Source organism: Anomaloglossus baeobatrachus, chromosome 1 (assembly GCF_048569485.1).
Source record: "Anomaloglossus baeobatrachus isolate aAnoBae1 chromosome 1, aAnoBae1.hap1, whole genome shotgun sequence".
NCBI lineage: Eukaryota > Metazoa > Chordata > Amphibia > Anura > Aromobatidae > Anomaloglossus > Anomaloglossus baeobatrachus.
The window spans coordinates 318,145,181-318,164,155 of NC_134353.1; the positions used below are offsets into that span (position 1 = coordinate 318,145,181).

Sequence of the window (18,975 nt, forward strand, 5' to 3'; positions counted from 1 at the left end):
TTGTGCCAGGGAGAGAGCTGAACGACTGCATTGGGAAAACTTGTGTTGCCTATTCACAACCCAAACCTTATTAGATCGTGAAAATATAACGCTTTGATGGGAAACAGTTAAGATAAATTTTCATTTTGAAACTTCCTTTGTCAGATCTTGAGTGGGAGATGAAACAAAAAAGTTTTCCAGTTTCTGGATTAAGAATTCTCCGTGCATTATCTGATGAACAGTTTATGAGTTCTGCGTAGTGAAATTATATTTACGAATAGCAGGTTTCTCCATTACTTGTTTTATTTGCTCCTTTTTGTTTTCCTTTCTGTTGTAATGCAAATCAGTCCAAAATGTTGACGTGTTACAGTGTTTCCTCTGCGTTACATCTAAGATGATTTGGGACTGACTTTTTGCATCTGAAAGAAATATAGACTTATCATTAGTGAAAAAATTACATTTAGAGTTAACTATAGCAGGAGTAAATAAATCAGAAGACTGGTATTTACTGAGTATGCTCTAAAACTTTTTGTATATTAAAGTTAACCTGTCACCAGATTTGTCCCCTATAAGCTGCGACCACTACCAATAAGCCCTTATTATTATTATTATTATTATTATTATTAATATTAATATTATTATTATTTATTACTAGCTGTAGTACCCGGGCGTTGCCCAGGATAGTAACTGTCTCTGTGTTTCTCTCCCAGTCTTTCTCTGTCTGTGTGTCTCTGTCTGTGTGTCTGTCTGTCTCTTTCTCTGTCTCTCTGTCTGTGTGTCTGTCTCTATCCATGTGTGGCTCTGTCTCTATCCATGTCTGTCTGTCTGTGTCTATCTCTCTGTCTGTCTGTGTTTCTCTGTCTGTCTGTCTCTATCTGTAGAGCTATACTACATTTCCAAATGGAGGTATTTGATTTTATAGTTGCCCTGCTGAACGACTACCAAACATGAGAGTCTGTTATATGCCACAAGAAAACATGTATACAATAGCGAGCTCTGTTGTTTAGTATTCATTCAGCTGGATAACTGGACTTCAAGGGGTATTCCATCTCCAAGATCCTATCCCCAATATATAGTAGGTGGAATAGCAATAATATCAGCAAATACCAATATTTGGAAATGTACAATAGTTCTCCTGATTAGGCATGCCCTTACCTCATGAGCAGGGCATTGCAGCTTTGGTAGCAACAGTTACAACATGGACTCTGCTGCTGTGGACCCGGGGAGATTGGGTGCAGATTCATTGCACCCACACTCCTCACATGGAGGGTCTGCACTCCTAGAAAATGGGGGATACATTCCCTGAGCGTGTCCCCCCATATTCTAGACGGTCCAGAGTCATCGTGAGACCCCCTTATTTTTTTTCCTTACAATAAATTGGTGAAAGAGGGAATGTTTTGGGGAGTGTTTTTTCAAATACATTTTTTTTGTCTATTTTTTTTGTTAGTACTGACAGTTTGTGATGTCGGGTATCTGATAGACGCCATGTCATCACAAACTGCTGGGCTTGATGTCAGGTGACCTTACAGCTAGTATCAACCCCATTTATTACCCCATTTGCCACCGCACCAGGGCACGGGATGAGCTGGGATGAAGTTCCAGGATTGGTGCATCTAGTGGATGCGCTACTTCTGGGGCGCCTGCGGCCTGCTATTTTTAGGCTGTGAAGGGCCAATAACTATGGACCTTCCCCCCCTGAGAATACCAGACCACAGCTGTCCGCTTTACCTTGGCTGGTGATCCAATTTGGGGGGGACCCTACTTTTTTTTTGTAATTATTAATATTTATAAAATAATTATAAAAAAAGAGCCTGGGGTGACCTCCACATTGGATCCCCAATCACGGTAAAGCTGCCAGCTGTGGTTTTCAGGCTACAGCCGTCTGCTTTACCCTAGCTGGCTATCAAAAATAGGGGACCCAACGTCATTTTTTTTAACTATTTTTTTAAATAAAAAAAATTAATGGGCTTCCCTGTATTTTGATTGCCAGCCAAGGTAACGCCAGGCAGATGGGGGTGGCAACCCGTAGCTGTCTGCTTTATCTGCGCTGAGAATCAAAAATACCTTGGAGCGCTACGTCATTTTTTTAAAGATTTATTTTTACAGCACTGTGATGTCCAGCAATCAAAATACAGGGAAGCCCTTTTTGTTTTTAGTTATTTAAATAAATAATTAAAAAACATATATATGGGCTCCCGCTGCATTTTTTGTATTGCTAGCTAAGGGTAATCCAAGCAGCTTCTGGCTGCTAACCCCCACTACTTGGTGTTACCTTCACTGGCAATGGAAAATCCAGGGAAACATTTTTTTTTTCTGCCTAAAAGCTACAAAAAAAAATGACGTGCGCTTCGCCATATTTTTGTATGCTAGCCAGGTACAGCAGGCAGGTACGGGCTGCCCCTAACCCCCAGCTGCCTATTTGTACACGGCTGGGAACTAAAAATATTGGGAAGTCCTTTTTTTAATTATTTCATGAGTTTCATGAAATAATTAAAAAAAAAAACCGACGTGGGTTTCGCCCCATTTTTGTGTCCAACCGGGTACAACTAGGCAGCTGGGGATTGGATCCACAGCACAGGTTAGCCCGAGCTTTCTGGGCCCCTCTGCTGCGAATTGCAGTTCGCAGCCGCCCCAGAAAAATGGTGCTCTCATAGAAGCGCCATCTTCTGGCGCTGTATCCAACTCTTCCAGCTGCCCTGATGCCGGTGGCTCGCTGGGTAATAATGAGTTAATACTAGCTAGTAAAACAAAGCTAGTATTAAGTCAGAGATTCTTAATGTCAGGCAAGTTTGACCCTGCCATTAAGAATCTCCAATAAAGGGTTAAAAAAAACACCACACAGAGAAAAAATACTTTAATAGAAATAAATACACAGACACACTTAGAGACTCCATGTTTATTACTCCCTGTTATCCCTCCATGATTCATGGTCTTCTGTCTTATTTTTTCTTCAGCCCATGCAGCTCTGCTCCATTAGCAGCACTGCATGGGAGAAAGACGCTTCTGCTCCCCATGCAGGCTTTTCACTCCGTGAGTGATCAGTGCTGCTGGCTGTTAGCGGTAACGTCACTGCTGACAGATGGGTTACCATAGCAACGGTGCTCCGATCACGTGATTCCCAATGCCGCTGCGTGTTGTTAGCGGTGACGTCACCGCTAACAGGCGCGTTGCTATGGCAACGGTGATCTCCGTTATTGACCGGCTGTGTCAGGTGGTCAATAACGGAACAGGGAAGCAGATCGGGGAGTCGACCGTGTGCCAGAGCATGTCGCCGGTACACGGCGATACACAAATGTGCACCGTGTGCCGGAGAGATGCAATGACAGGACCTAGCATGACGTCAAAGCCATGTGACCAGTCTGTAGCCAATGAGATAATAGACACGTGACTGGTCACATGCTATTTTGACGTCACGATAGGTCCTGTCATCACTGCAGGTTACCGGGAGGACGCAGTGATTATCCAATGGAAAAGCTGCAGGAGAAGGAGTGCAGGACGGATCGCGGGGACAGGTAAGTGTTATGGAAATGTTTATTAACTGTATGTGTACATTTATAATGTGTTTTTATGTGTTTGTGATTGCCTCCCATTGTTTTCAATGGGATTCGAGAGGTTTGTCGAATGGTTTGTCGAACGGTTCGTCAAACGGGGCACCGTTCGACGAACCAAACCGAACTCGATCTCTAGGGGGGTGGCTCATCTCTACTTGTGAAGTCTTTTTCTGTAAGCTATGCCATGAACAGAGGGGCAATCTATCATGTGATGTACTAATAATAACCCCCATTTTCAAGAAATGATATAATTTGTTTTATGATCAATGTATAATGTATTAGACTATTGTAAATCTCCCCGTAGCCTTTACTTGGACAGATACATTCTGTCGTCGTTAGTACGGTATGTTATCTTACTGACCTCAGAGAAATGTGTAGAAGATTTAATGGAGGATGAGAATGTAGTGTTATTTATTACCTTTCCTGTAATGTTGCAGCTGGAATTAAGAGGATGGTTTGTGTAATACTTTAATGTAGTGCCTAACTAGTAAACTATCTCCAATTCAAGATTAGAGGCTTATCAAGCTCTTGGAGCAGTTCTACATACGAGTATGTTGCTGTTTTTGCAATTTTAAAATAGTGGTTATTACAAGTATGAAAAAATAAAGGGCAAATGTTACGTGACTGTTATCAAGGAGAAATGCGGAAGTTGTCATCCGGTCAGGCTAAATATAATAAATAGGACTTATATCTTATATACTTATGCACCTGGCAGCCTATGCAGCTCTTCTCATCAATATGTTCTTCCTCTTTTAATTGGCTTCTCATATGGAATATTACAATGGTTGTTTCTTTACCTATCAGGTTTCTCTGTTTGTATATTCCTCTATATATACTGTATCTGCTATATATTAGTATAAAACAGATACTGTATGTTTTGTTTATTTTTCTTGTGTGGAAAACGGCCCTCTCCATAATATTTTTCCTACACTGCCACTATGTATAATATTCCCCAACCCACACTGCCCCTCTGTATAATATCCCCCCACACACTGACCCTCTGTATTATATCCCCACACACACTCTGCCCCTCTGTATAATATCTCTCACACATACTGCCCCTCTGTATAATATCCCCCCACACACTCTGCCCATCTGTATAATATCCCCCAAATACTGCCTCTCTCTATAATATCCCCCCACACACTTCCACTCTGTATAATATCCCCCCACACACTGCCCCTCTGTATAATATCCTCCCATACACACACTGCCCTTCTGTCTAACATCCCACACACTGCTCCCCATAACACTTTGTTAAGAAAGTAGTAGTGTGTAATAACCATAAATAAAGGGAGGGGTACTAACAAAAACTATGCAAAAAAAATGAATTGTAGCATGAGAGGAAAATAGCTGCATAGTATAAAATGTGTACATCCAGCTATTTATATATAAACATGGCTTTTATTGATCAAAACATAAAAGTCTCCGCATTGCCCTCAACGGTGCTATGAGGTCAAAGTGTGATGGCCTCATCAAGATGCTGCACGCTGGGCCACAGGTGACATGCCCTGCTCTGCCCCACTGTCCTTGGCGCCCCCATATGGCTAATTTGCATGCAATGTGCCTGAAGTGCTTTACATGCAAACTAACCATGTGTAGTGCACACTCAGTTAAAGTGGCTGAAGCAACATGGTCGGTCACCTCTGTTGCGGCCATATTTTCTGCATTCTGCGGCTGTGACTAGGGCCGACAGTGAGGTCCTGCGCAGGCGCACTTTGATCTGCCCATCCCTCCCTGATAGGGTGAACAGAGACACCCATTCGACCCATCTGGTCTGCGCTGACCATTAGGTAAATATTATAGACATCCGGTGACAGGTTCCCTTTAAAAATGGATCTGTGTCTATGGAATAAACTGACATCAACTAGGCACTACTGTTTTTCAATTGGGCAGTTAGATGACCAGTTTTTTACATGGACCAAATGTCTATGTAAAAAAAAAAGATCATATCATGCATTCTCTTCTGCATTTCGGATAAGACTCATCTATTTACGTCTATGGGCGCACAAAGGAAATCTTAAAATCTTATCCCATGTGGATAAACTGTATAGAATTCGATTTTTATGAATACATTGCAAGCTTTAACAAAGGAAAATGTTTTTGTTCTTATAAATTTTATTTTTTGCTGATGTACTGCATAAAAATCAATGCCATAAAGGAGACTTCAGAAGAATAGGCAAAGACATACTTTAGATCAAGCACAACACCAGAGTCAAAAAGTAGACTCAACAGACAGACCAAATAGACAGAACCCTGAAGCAAAACAAACAAGAACTAAAGATCAAGTGTAGGGTGGGGCTGCCTGATATACTGAGTGCTGGCAGGGGATTGGCCAGAAAAGACATGCAGGACACAGAATACAAATTCCTGCCAAGTCTGGCCGAGTCTCCCTATAGCCAGGAGGAGACCCACCAGCAACAGAGCTGGGAGAGTTCCATGAGAAACCTCAGCAAGCTAGCCAGGCATAGGCGCAGACCAGGCGTTACACATAATCATCAAACGGCTGGTTAGTAAAAGACTGTTTTTAAAGAACTGGTGGTTTCCCTCCCTGAGATGGACAACATCTTGTCCTGGCAAGCTGGCGTTAATGTCAACATGCGGCCTGCTTAGGCGTATCACCTCTCTAGAACAAGTCCATGTGACACGCCCGTGCCGGGGCCGTGGGGTAACTCATTACCAGGACGCTCCTGGGACGGTGTTGTTTAAAGAATAGGAAGTGGATGATGACAGTTTATTTGTTTTTTTTTTTTTTTTTTTTTTTAAATCAGATACTTTTTTATTAAAACAGAGTACATACAACAGAATAACAAATCGGCATCCAAATTAAATTTATCACATCTATTACCCCTTTAACTCCCCCTCCCGCCCCCTCCCCCACCCCGGCAGCAACACTTCTCCCCGATACTACATCCCATATAGTACACACTTATAATACCCTTCAACTGTAGTATAGAACCATCCCGTTGTGCAGGAGGAACAACTAGTAACACAAATAAAACAAAACACACACATCAGAGGTCTCAGACGGCTATCCCCGTCCCATATCAGTTTACTGGTCCATCACTCGTCCTATCCGCATTGCAGCCAAGGAGACCAGAGCTTCTCAAACATTTTAACATTCCCCCTTCTTTCATACACTCCCTGTTCAAGCTGAAGAATACATTTCACCCTTTTAATGTACTCTCCCCTGGTCGGGGGGTCTTTTTTAATCCAGGACCTGGCGATTAGCTTTCTTGCCGCATACAGCAGCCTAGCAATGACAATTTTCATAGTATTTTCCACCCCAAGCTCCTCAACATATCCCAATAGGCAGATCACTGGTTCCCTGGGGAGGACACACCCATATGTTCTTCCTATCTTGTGGATAACCTTAGTCCAAAAGATGACAGTTTATTTGTGATGCCACCTGTGGTATGCGGCAAGTCAGGTGCCGCCGCTGCGGGATGGGGGCCTCTGGGGCAGATGGTGATGCAGCTTAGTTGGTACAGCTCTCCACAGGTAGAGCTGGGCCCCAGGGCGGATGGGGGTAGTAGTAGGCGGTGATGGCAGGGGTTGCAGGGCCGGAGGCGCAGGTGAATAACCGAGCGACACAGGCATGCAGTCTAAAGATATTTACTCACTGTAGTAGGTTCCAAGGTAGTACGACTAGCCAGTGACCGCCTTTGGAGTGCTGGGTTTCACTGTGAAGGGCTCCAGCCGATCCCGGATAGTTCGGATGTCGAGTCCGGTGCTCCTTTCTTATGTATCCCTTCCCTGGTCGTTTTCTTGCACTTCTTCTCCCTCCTGCCTTACGCTCTCGCACACAGAGCCCTAAGCCATTGCCCGCAGACCCTTTTGGGGGACATGAAGCTCTATCTCTTGGCCCTTTGAGGTCACCTTCCTGCGAAATTGTGTGCAGATGTGGCCTCGGTGCTTGCACCTCAGCCTCTGGTTTTACTAGCAGAGTATGTAGGTTCTTCTCCTCTAGCCTAGGGACCAGTCCCCGATTTGCGACCAAGTCTCTCCACTCGGTTGCTGTATGTGGAACAGGGCCACGGGAGTATGGCACACTTCCCATGGTCCCTGGGACCCCTTCTTTCTTGTGCCAGCGCCCAGCTACACCAGCTCCAGGCCACAGGTCTTCACTCCTACACTGCTCCATCTCGACTCTCTACTCCTACTGATACTCCACTACTGTACATTCCCACTCCTAAGACTCCACCCCCCCGTCTGACTTCGGGTACAGTATGCCCTTGCCATGTCTGATGAGGTGTTCCTGGGTGAGAGTGTTGTGTTTCTTGTGAACCGGTGGATGACCTCTTTCATACCCAGGATGGAATACCACACCTCTGGATGAGGTGCAGTACCTCTGTGGCGACTGAAGCCTCAGGGGTGCCACACATGCACCCAGCCAGGACCTCCACTTTCATGTAACATGCTGGTGTGCAATAGACCACTAACTTGCCCATGGCTACCACCTCGCACCATGTTACACATATCTCTCGGATGAGTGAATGTTGCCTAAAGGCCGCTTTACACGCAACGACATCGCTAACGAGATGTCGTTGGGTGTTACATCTCGTGGCTCTCCTGAGGCAAGGACTGAGGCAGTCTCCCATTCCTTGCCTGCCACGAGCACTCCTGCTCAGCAGCGCCGAAGGTCTGCCAGACTGCGCAGTGTGCAGGAGATACCTTCTCAGAGAGGCAGCAGAAGGGTGACACCTAGTGGTTCTCCTGTTACAAGGAGTGAAGCGGTCTCCCATTCCTGGCCTGCCGCAGACTCTCCTGCTCAGCGGCCCCGAAGGTCTGCAAGGCTGCGCAATGTGCAGAGGTTTACTGCTCAGGGAAGCAGTGAGATTCCCGTTATCTCTGCACATTGTGAGACCGAGGATCCCGCCTCTATTTCCCAGAGGCAGGAGGGTGAGCATGTGCAATGCGTGGTGGGTCCTGATTCGCTCACTGACGTCACACGGCTTGATGACAAGGCTGGTGACGTGGTGAATCCTGACTGGCCAGGCTGGGACGTCGTGGACCCTGATTGGGTCAAGTCCGTCATCTCCGCCTCGCGCCCGCCCTCGGGTGGAGCTGCACCTCCTTAAAAGCTCCCCCTGCCATCATGGCGGCGCGCGACCGTCCTTCTATGTTTGGATGTCTGGCAGCGTGCTGCCACGCCACTGCTCAGGCATTACTGTCTCTTATGGGCTTGGCCCTTGCTGCTCCGGCAGTACCTCGTTTGCAGGCCGTGTTCCTGCCTTGCTGCTCCGGCAGTACCCCCGTCAACAGGCCGTGTTCCTGTCCCAGGTGAGCTCCTCAAGTCTCCATTGGACTCACCTGGTTATTGAAAGCACACGTGCGTGGGCACCTCTGTGCTACCCTCGTGCCATATTCTCGTGACTTCCACTGGCACACGTGCGTGGGCACCTCTGTGCTTCCCCGTGCAACAGGTACACCGAGCCGTGAGATCTGTGCCATACAACCCTCACGGGTTAGGGCAGATCGGTGTACATAGATCGTCTGTGACATTCCAGACGATCGCTAGCAGCAACCCGCTCACTCTTCACCCACCATAGCGGCGGTCCCTTACACCGCACAGTGGACCTTGACCGGCGGAAGCAGTCCATTTCCCATCTTGGCACGCTTCCCCGGGTCCCCCTCGTAACATTACGGTCGCGCCAAAGGTCTGGCTATGGCTGAAGAGCAGCAGCAGTTGCTGCGTTATGTGCAGCAGTTGGAGTCACGATTGGCAGCAGTGGAGCAGTCTTCCTCCGATAAGACTACTCTGACGACAGTTGCCACCCAGGCGGCTACCCAGGCTGTGCTATTGGGCGGAAGGTCTCCTCGCCTTGCGCTTCCAGAGCGCTTTAGCGGCAACAGCTCTGAGTGCCGTGGTTTTATAAACCAGGTTACCACCTACTTAGAGCTGTCCGCGACTCTTTACGCTACCGAGAAGGCGAAGGTAGCCTTCGTCCAGTCCCTGCTCACAGGGAGAGCGCTGAAGTGGTCCACGCCGTTGTGGGAGCGCGGAGATCGTGTGGTGAATAACTTAGCAGCTTATCTTGGGGCCATGAGAATGGTGTTCCTCGGGCCTCAAGTCACCCACGATTCCGCGCTGCGCCTCCTACGACTTCGGCAAGGGTCTGCTTCAGTCGGGGACTTTGCTGTACAGTTTAGGACACTGGCCGCAGAGCTGGACTGGCCGGATAAGGTCCTTGTCCCTGTGTTTTGGGAGGGCCTGGCAGGGTTTGTCAAAGACGCACTGGCCACACGTGAGGTGCCTGCCACTTTAGAGTCCTTGATTCAGGTTGCCTCTCGCATAGACATCCGCCAGGCGGAGCGAAGGCTCGAGGTCTCTTCAGCACCCACGTCTTCTCGGCCTAAAAAGCGTCTGACTCCCGTCTTCCATCAGACAGGTCCCCCAGCCAGTCCTGTAGGCGACTCCGTGGAGTCAATGGAGGTGTCCAAGGTGGTCTCCTCTGCCCCAGGTTCTCGGTCTTGTGTCATCTGCTTTTCCTGTGGGCAGAGGGGACACATAGCTACCCTATGTCCCAAACCGTCGGGAAAAGACAGCGTCTAGTTTCTATCAGAGGGGGGACTCTAGACGCTACTTCTCCCTCTAGGTTGACTATCAGCGCCCAGTTGCAGTTCGGCACTACTCTCTTCTCTGCCCTGGCTTGCTTGGACTCAGGCGCTGAAGGCAATTTCATCTCGACCTCCCTGGCAACCCGATACTCAGTTCCCCTGGTTCTGTTGCCCAAGCCACTCAGGGTCCGGGTAGTCGACGGGTCCATACTACTCGATCCTATCACCCAGATCACCATCCCTCTCAGGATGGATGTACCACCGGGACACCATGAGCAGGTGTCCTTCCTGGTGCTTCCAGGGGGGACGGATGAGATCCTACTGGGCCTTCCCTGGTTGAGACAGCATGCTCCTATACTCAACTGGGCTACAGGGGAGATCTCATCCTGGGCAGGATCCTGTAGAGAGCACCTCGTGACTACCGAACCACCCACTACCATTAGGTCGGTTGGGTCCTCAGGGAATACTGAGGGGCCGGGTTTACCGACACCTTATGAGGCCTACAGGGATGTCTTTTCCAAAAGGGCCGCAGATACTCTTCCTCCCCACCGGCCATATGATTGCCGAATAGACCTGAAGCCTGGCTCCGAGCCCCCTAGGGGCAGAGTGTATCCACTCTCTGCTCCAGAGACGGAGGCTATGTCCAAATATATTCAGGACAGCCTGGCGAAGGGGTTCATTCGCAAGTCTATTTCACCGGCTGGTGCAGGGTTCTTTTTTGTGCAAAAGAAGGAAGGGGATCTGCGCCCCTGTATCGATTACAGGGGATTAAATGCAATCACAATCAAGAACAAATACCCTTTGCCCCTCATTACTGAGCTATTTGATCGATTCCGCAGGGCAAAGGTCTTCACAAAGCTGGATCTACGCGGGGCGTATAATCTAGTGCGAGTCCGAAAGGGCGATGAGTGGAAGACCGCCTTTAACACCAGGGACAGTCACTACGAGTATCTAGTAATGCCCTTCGGACTCTGCAATGCCCCCGCCGTATTTCAAGACTTTGTGAATGACATTTTCCGGGATTTGTATCTTTCCGTGGTTGCATACCTGGATGACATTCTTATCTTCTCCCCCGATCTTACCACCCATCGGAGGGATGTCATCCGAGTACTTAAGAGGCTCCGCACCCATTCGTTATATGCTAAGCTGGAAAAGTGCGTTTTTGAACAGGAATCCTTGCCGTTCCTGGGGTACATAGTGTCCAGTCAGGGGTTAGCAATGGATCCGGGGAAGTTGGAGACAGTGATGAACTGGCCTGAGCCCCGCTCGCTGAAGGCGATCCAGCGATTCTTGGGGTTTATCAATTATTATCGCCAGTTCATTCCCAACTTCTCGACGGTGGCAGCACCCATCATTGCCCTTACCCGCAAGGGCGCTAATCCCAAAGCATGGACACGGGAAACGGTAGAGGCATTTCACACTCTCAAAACTCACTTCTCCAGAGCTCCCATCCTTCATCGTCCAGACATCTCCAAACCCTTCCTAGTGGAGGTAGACGCCTCTTCGGTCGGTGCAGGTGCAGTCCTGTACCAGAAAAACGAACGAGGAAGGAAACATCCGTGTTTCTTTTTCTCCAAGACCTTTTCTCCGGCCGAGAGGAACTACTCCATAGGGGATAGGGAGTTACTGGCGATGAAACTAGCATTCCAGGAATGGCGGCATCTCCTGGAGGGTGCGAAGCATCCATTTGAGGTTTTTTCTGACCACAAAAACCTCACATACCTCCAGACAGCACAACGCCTGAACCCAAGGCAGGCCCGTTGGTCTTTATTCTTCTCCCGGTTCCGCTTTATTATCCGCCACCTGGCCGGTGAGAAGAACGTACGGGCCGATGCCTTGTCACGTTGTATGGTTGTGTTGGAGGAGGACGAGGAGGAGCCTTGTCTTATACTACCCCCGGACAGCTTGAGGATGGTCACTCCCACTTCTTTGGACCAGGTGCCACCTGGCAAAACCCTCGTTCCCCCTGAACTACGGAACGAGGTGCTATCGTGGGCCCATGCCTCCAAGGTCGGGGGTCACTTCGGGGTCAAAAGGACCAGAGACCTGGTGACCAGGCATTATTGGTGGCCGAGACTACCCCAGGACATACAGGAATATGTGGGAGCCTGTATGTCGTGTGCTCGGAATAAGCCGTCCCGGCAGAGACCGGCAGGTCTTCTTCACCCACTGCCAGTGCCGGATCGTCCCTGGGAAGTGGTAGGGATGGACTTCCTGGGAGATCTGCCCAAGTCAGCAGGGCACAGGGTCGTATGGGTCATCACGGACCACTTCTCTAAAATGGTCCACTTGGTGCCTCTCCCACGACTCCCGACGTCACGTGCTCTCGCCACCTTGTTCATTCGGCATGTATTTAGGTTGCATGGCATGCCTGACAAGGTGGTGAGCGACCGGGGTCCCCAGTTCGCGTCTCGCTTCTGGAGAGAGCTCTGTAAGCTCCTGCAGATAGAGCTGAACATCTCCTCCGCATACCATCCCGAGACCAATGGACTAGTGGAGAGGACTAATCAGACCTTGGTAACTTACCTCCGCCATTTTATATCCGCGCACCACGACAACTGGGCTAACCTCCTTCCTTGGGCCGAATTTGCCATTAACAATTCGGTCCATGAATCCTCTGGCCAGACTCCGTTCCTACTCAATAACGGACAACATCCCAGAATCCCGGTTCCGATGCCCATTACGTCACCCGATACTAGAGTGGAGGATTGGGCGACCAAGGCCCGGGAGATCTGGGATGACACCCAAGAGGCTCTTAAAAGGGCTAAAGACCGGATGGTGACAACGGCTGATGTTCGCCGCCGCCCTGCACCATCCTTCGCCCCTGGTGACCTAGTATGGCTGTCCTCTAAGAATGTTAACCTACGGGTACAGGCAGCCAAATTCGCCCCTAGGTATCTGGGTCCGTTTAAAGTACTACAGCAGGTAAACCCAGTGGCATATCGAATCCAGCTCCCTCCACGCTGGGCTATAGCCAACACCTTTCACGTGTCCCTCCTGAAACCCGTACGACTTAATAAATTCTCGGGGTCCCTGCCGGCTCAAACCGACTCCCCGTCCGACGACCCTGAGGTGGCAAAACTTGTGGAGACAAAAGTCATACAGGGCAAGAGGTACTACCTCGTGGAGTGGGCCGGCCATGGTCCGGAGCATAGATCCTGGGAGTTGGAGGATCATATCCGCGCCCCGGGTTTGATAGCGGCCTTCGAGCACGGACAGGGGGGGGGGCCTAGACGGGGGGGTAATGTTACATCTCGTGGCTCTCCTGAGGCAAGGACTGAGGCAGTCTCCCATTCCTTGCCTGCCACGAGCACTCCTGCTCAGCAGCGCCGAAGGTCTGCCAGACTGCGCAGTGTGCAGGAGATACCTTCTCAGAGAGGCAGCAGAAGGGTGACACCTAGTGGTTCTCCTGTTACAAGGAGTGAAGCGGTCTCCCATTCCTGGCCTGCCGCAGACTCTCCTGCTCAGCGGCCCCGAAGGTCTGCAAGGCTGCGCAATGTGCAGAGGTTTACTGCTCAGGGAAGCAGTGAGATTCCCGTTATCTCTGCACATTGTGAGACCGAGGATCCCGCCTCTATTTCCCAGAGGCAGGAGGGTGAGCATGTGCAATGCGTGGTGGGTCCTGATTCGCTCACTGACGTCACACGGCTTGATGACAAGGCTGGTGACGTGGTGAATCCTGACTGGCCAGGCTGGGACGTCGTGGACCCTGATTGGGTCAAGTCCGTCATCTCCGCCTCGCGCCCGCCCTCGGGTGGAGCTGCACCTCCTTAAAAGCTCCCCCTGCCATCATGGCGGCGCGCGACCGTCCTTCTATGTTTGGATGTCTGGCAGCGTGCTGCCACGCCACTGCTCAGGCATTACTGTCTCTTATGGGCTTGGCCCTTGCTGCTCCGGCAGTACCTCGTTTGCAGGCCGTGTTCCTGCCTTGCTGCTCCGGCAGTACCCCCGTCAACAGGCCGTGTTCCTGTCCCAGGTGAGCTCCTCAAGTCTCCATTGGACTCACCTGGTTATTGAAAGCACACGTGCGTGGGCACCTCTGTGCTACCCTCGTGCCATATTCTCGTGACTTCCACTGGCACACGTGCGTGGGCACCTCTGTGCTTCCCCGTGCAACAGGTACACCGAGCCGTGAGATCTGTGCCATACAACCCTCACGGGTTAGGGCAGATCGGTGTACATAGATCGTCTGTGACATTCCAGACGATCGCTAGCAGCAACCCGCTCACTCTTCACCCACCATAGCGGCGGTCCCTTACACCGCACAGTGGACCTTGACCGGCGGAAGCAGTCCATTTCCCATCTTGGCACGCTTCCCCGGGTCCCCCTCGTAACAGTTGGGGTCACGGAATTCGTGACGCACATCCGGCCTCATTAGCGACGTCATTAAATGTGAAACGCAGGAACGACTGTTAGCGATCAAAATTACTTACCTTATCGTTGATCATTGACGCCTTGTTCTATTCCCGATTATCGTTGCTGCTGCAGGACGCAGGTTATTCGTCGTTCCTGCAGCAGCACACATCGCTATGTGTGACATGGCAGGAACGAGGAACATCACCGTCCCTGCGTCCGCTCGCAATGAGGAAGGAAGAAGGTGGGTGGGATGTTCAGCCCGCTCATCTCCGCCCCTCCGCTTCTATTGGGCGGCCGCTTAGTGACGTCGCTATGACGCCGAACGAACCGCCCCTTAGAAAGGAGGTGGTTCGCCCGCCAGCAATGTCGCAGGGAAGGTAAGTACGTGTGACGGGGCCTAGCAATACTGTGCGCCACAGGCAGCGATTTTCCCGTGACGCACAAATGACAGGGGCGGGTACCCTCGCTAGCGATCTCGCTAGCGGGATCGCAGCATGTAAAGTGGCCTTTAGTCTTTGGGTTAGCAGATTTAACACTTTAGTCCTGTTTAGGCTCTGTTAGTCTTATAGGAAACTCGCTTGTAGATTCTATCGTTTTGACAGGAAGAATAGCTTTCCATTAAGCTCTATGTTTTCATTAAATAGAGGAATTTCATTATTCAGATTTGCGCAGATGACCGTATATTTGGTTTGAGTGCTTTTGTCAGCGTTACAAAATTTCAGCATGCACTAGTCGTCTCCATATTTTGAATAAGACTCATCCATTCAAGTGTATGGATTCGCAAACATATCGGATCCTATACTGATCATCGGTAAAGCATCTTATTCTTACAAATACTGTATATTGTCATTCTGTATTTACAATAGGACACTGTATTTGGTCCTGTAATTTTTTTTAATTGCTGATGTATAAAAATGAATTCCATATAGATTTTTTAACATTGCATATGCATGACAATACAGATGATGTCCATTGTCCAGATGTTTTTTAGATGTTCGAATTAACTTTTCCTTACTCAATTTGGTTTATGTGACACCAGTCATTGGATGTCTGGGGCACTGCATTGTAGTTTCTGTTTATGACAGAAACCATTATCCAGATGTGAACGAATCCTTAGGGTTGACTACTTTATAAATGATTTGACAAAACAGTGGGTAAGGCAGCATTCAAACCTTTCAGCTATGGTGCTTTTTTTTGTCGTAATTGTAGTAAAACTCCAACATTTTTGTTGCAATTTTCCAAAATTGCTGTAAATGTTGGGGCAAACAAATGCACAGCAGCTGCCTGTCACATGCTTGCCGCCGGGGGATGTTAGTACTGCGGCGAGCTGAGGATATAGTGGACTCACTGGACCACAGGGGGAACCCGGGCTTACCCATTGGATGGAGGGGCTTGACTAAGCACCCACCGTGAGGTGGAATGCCAGGTGCCACTCCCTGGGCACCAACAGGAACTGTGGTAGCTGAGTGGAGCAGAGTGACAGCAAGACTGGGAGAACAGCAAATCAGAGCAGCACAAGGGGCACAGTCTTGAAGAGGAACGGGCAGGGTAGGCACCAGCAGACAAAGGACATCAAGTACAAGACACCAGGCGCAGGACGTCAGGCACGGGTCATCAGCTGGCACTGGTCGTAGGGTGTCACCAGACATCAGGCACAGATCATCAGCTGACACAGGTCATCAGGTGGCACCAGACATCTGTCGCGGGCGGGGAGGGCGCTGCGCTCACCCACTGCTCGGGTCCGGCTGCTGCTGCTCGCTCGGTCGGTGGCTCGAGCGGCGGGCCGGATCCCGGGGACTCGAGCGGCGCTCCTCACCCATGAGTGAAAGGGGTGGTTTGGTTTAGGGATATTGTCCGTGACGCCCCCCACGGTTTATGGTGAAGTTGGGACACCACCACTGCTCTGTACGGGGATCCTGGGAGCGTTGACAGGGAGCAGCTGAGATGTTTTCTCCCCTCCGTGGGTAGGGGGGTTTTGGTGGTCCCGGGGCCCGGTGGTGGAGGTCGGAAGGTGGGTTGCGGGGCTGGGCCAGGTGCAGGGTCGCGGGGCAGACGGCACGGTGGTACTCACTCAGCCAGTAATGCACACGGAGTCTCTGGTAAAACAAACGGCTGGATGGACGAGTCCCACAGATGGCTGCGGCGGTCACTCCCGGTAGGTTGGCGGTAACTGTCTCTCCGTGCACCGGTGTTCTGTTCTCGGCCCCAATGGCTTCCCACTGATAGCCAACATACCGCTGGGGAGCGGGCTAAGGGAGCCCTTCCTTTGCCCGCAGGCTCTGGCCCTGGGAGCTCTAGCTCTGGCGGTAGCTTTATCTCCCTCACGGTTTGGACAGTTGCCTTCAGTCGGGTCTTTACTGCTGGGAAACCGCGGAGGTTCCCGTCGCTGACGGATTTGACCGGTTTTACGGCGACTCCTAGCCTGGTCAGGGTCCATAGGCCTTGCCGGATGGTGCTGACTTCTCTTCGCTCCCCGGTTCGGTACCGGCGGGCCACCGCCCGTCCCCGGTCCTCACGGTTGTGTGTCAATCGGCCTCTCCTGCAGACGGTCACCACCGTCTGCCAACCTTGCTGTCAGGTGCCCGGGCCACGTACCCGGACACGGCCAGTCAGTTCCTCAACTACCACTTCCCTGACTCTCACTCTCTACACTCCAAACTGATCTGCCTTCCTTTTCCCGCCTCCAGGACTGTGAACTCCTCGGTGGGTGGAGCCAACCACCTGGCTCCGCCCCACCTGGTGTGGACATCAGCCCCTGGAGGGAGGCAACAAGGATTTGTGTCTGACCTTGATGTTCCTAACCGGGGTGTAGGGTGTGTTGTTGCAGTACCTGTGACGTCCTGGCTTGTCCTGATTAATATCAGATCCCTGGGTATCCACACCTAACACCCTCGCAAATCGGGTTCTAGCAGATCCAACAGTGTAAAGAATGTGCCAGAGGTGAACATTACAGCTCTGTTCCACTTTTTAATGGCTAGACCTGGGAACCTCAATTCATCTGAATATTCACTAAACAGTGTGACAGCAGAATGGTATTCTAATCTGTGACACTTTATATCTACCAATTCAATACTATTCAAAGGATAGGTCATCAATATCACTCTAGTGGAAAATATCTTTAACTCAGATAACCCCTTTAAGTGAATGCCCAGACTGAAGACCTTTTTGTAATTTAAATAGTCCCAAGTGATTAGGTTACTAGATCTTAACAGTGGTTCACTGATTCAGAAAGCCTTGCATGGATGTAGGGGTCAATGATCAAATTCTTTGTAGCAGGATGTTAGCAATGTATGGAATGGAATATTGCTGCTTCATATACTGTTTAATGTCCACTGCTGAGTACTACACTTTATCTCCTCTTCACTTAGAATGAGGTTTAACATTAGAAGTCCCAGAGAGGGGTCATTTAACATTTCTACCTTTGGAACCCAGAGACGGGTCGAATGACCTGAAGGATTTTAGCTAACATCCTATAATCACCGTCTTTTGTTCTGTAATTAAGGCTATTACTGTCGCACTACAGGAGGTTGTTTTCCATTGAGTTTCGCTATTTAGTTTCTAGTTAGTTCTATTCAGTTTGGACTAAAGGCCCAGTCACACACAACGACTTACCAGCGATCCCGAAAACTATGCAACCTGATAGGGATCTTACCAGCGATGCAGGAACAATACAGGACGCAGTAGCGGCCTGAATAATGATCTCAGCAGTCACTGTGACCCTGTCACACAGTGTCAAACACAGCGATGTGTCCTGCCCAGCAGGACATCGCCTTTGAAGAAAATGGCCTGGACCATTCTGCAACGACTAGAGATCTCACAGCAGGGGCCTGATCGCTGGTAGGTGTCACACATAACAAGATCGCTAACGGGATTGCTACTGCGTCACGGAAATCGTGCCTCAGCTGCGAGCTCGCTAGCGATCTCGTTATGTGTGACGGTACCTTAAGGGTCATTTTACCCTCTTTCGGGACTTCAGGGGGGTGCTCGAAATTTCTGGGACTTCTAGTGTTAATGCATGATTAGTTTTCTTACCCATATTAATAAAAGTAACGTGGATTTTGAATTTTTCTAGTCAATTTTGCGCAATCTGATAAACTAAAGGGGGTGTTACATGCAGCGATATCGCTAGCGAAAGCACCCGCCCCCGTCGTTTGTGCGTCACGGGCAAATCGCTGCCCGTGGCGCACAACATCGCTAAGAACGGTCACACATACTTACCTGCCTAGCGATGTCGCTGTTGCCGGCAAACCGCCTCCTTTCTAAGCGGGCGCTTCATGTGGCGTCACAGCGGCGTCACTAAGCGGCCACCCAGTAGAAGCGGAGGGGCGGAGATGAGCAGGACTTAACATCCCACCCAACTCCTTCCTTCCGCATTGCCGGCGGCCGGATGTAAGCTGTAGTTCGTCATTCCCGAGGTGTCACACGTAGCGATGTGTGCTGCCTCGGGAACGACGAACAACCTGCGTGCTCAACAATCAACAATTTTTTAAAAAGGAACGACGTGTCAACGATGGACGATAAGGTGAGT

At 49.9% G+C, this 18,975-nt stretch overlaps 1 protein-coding gene across 1 annotated transcript in view; it reads right to left on the reverse strand.

The window, feature by feature from the left end:
• Positions 1 to 322: 322 nt before the first annotated feature.
• EPGN (epithelial mitogen) overlaps positions 323 to 18,975 on the reverse strand; it is a 33,322-nt gene continuing 14,669 nt past the window's right edge. Inside the window, 1 exon segment of the mRNA XM_075337253.1 lies at positions 323 to 398. Coding sequence (XP_075193368.1) covers positions 323 to 398 — 76 coding nt within the window.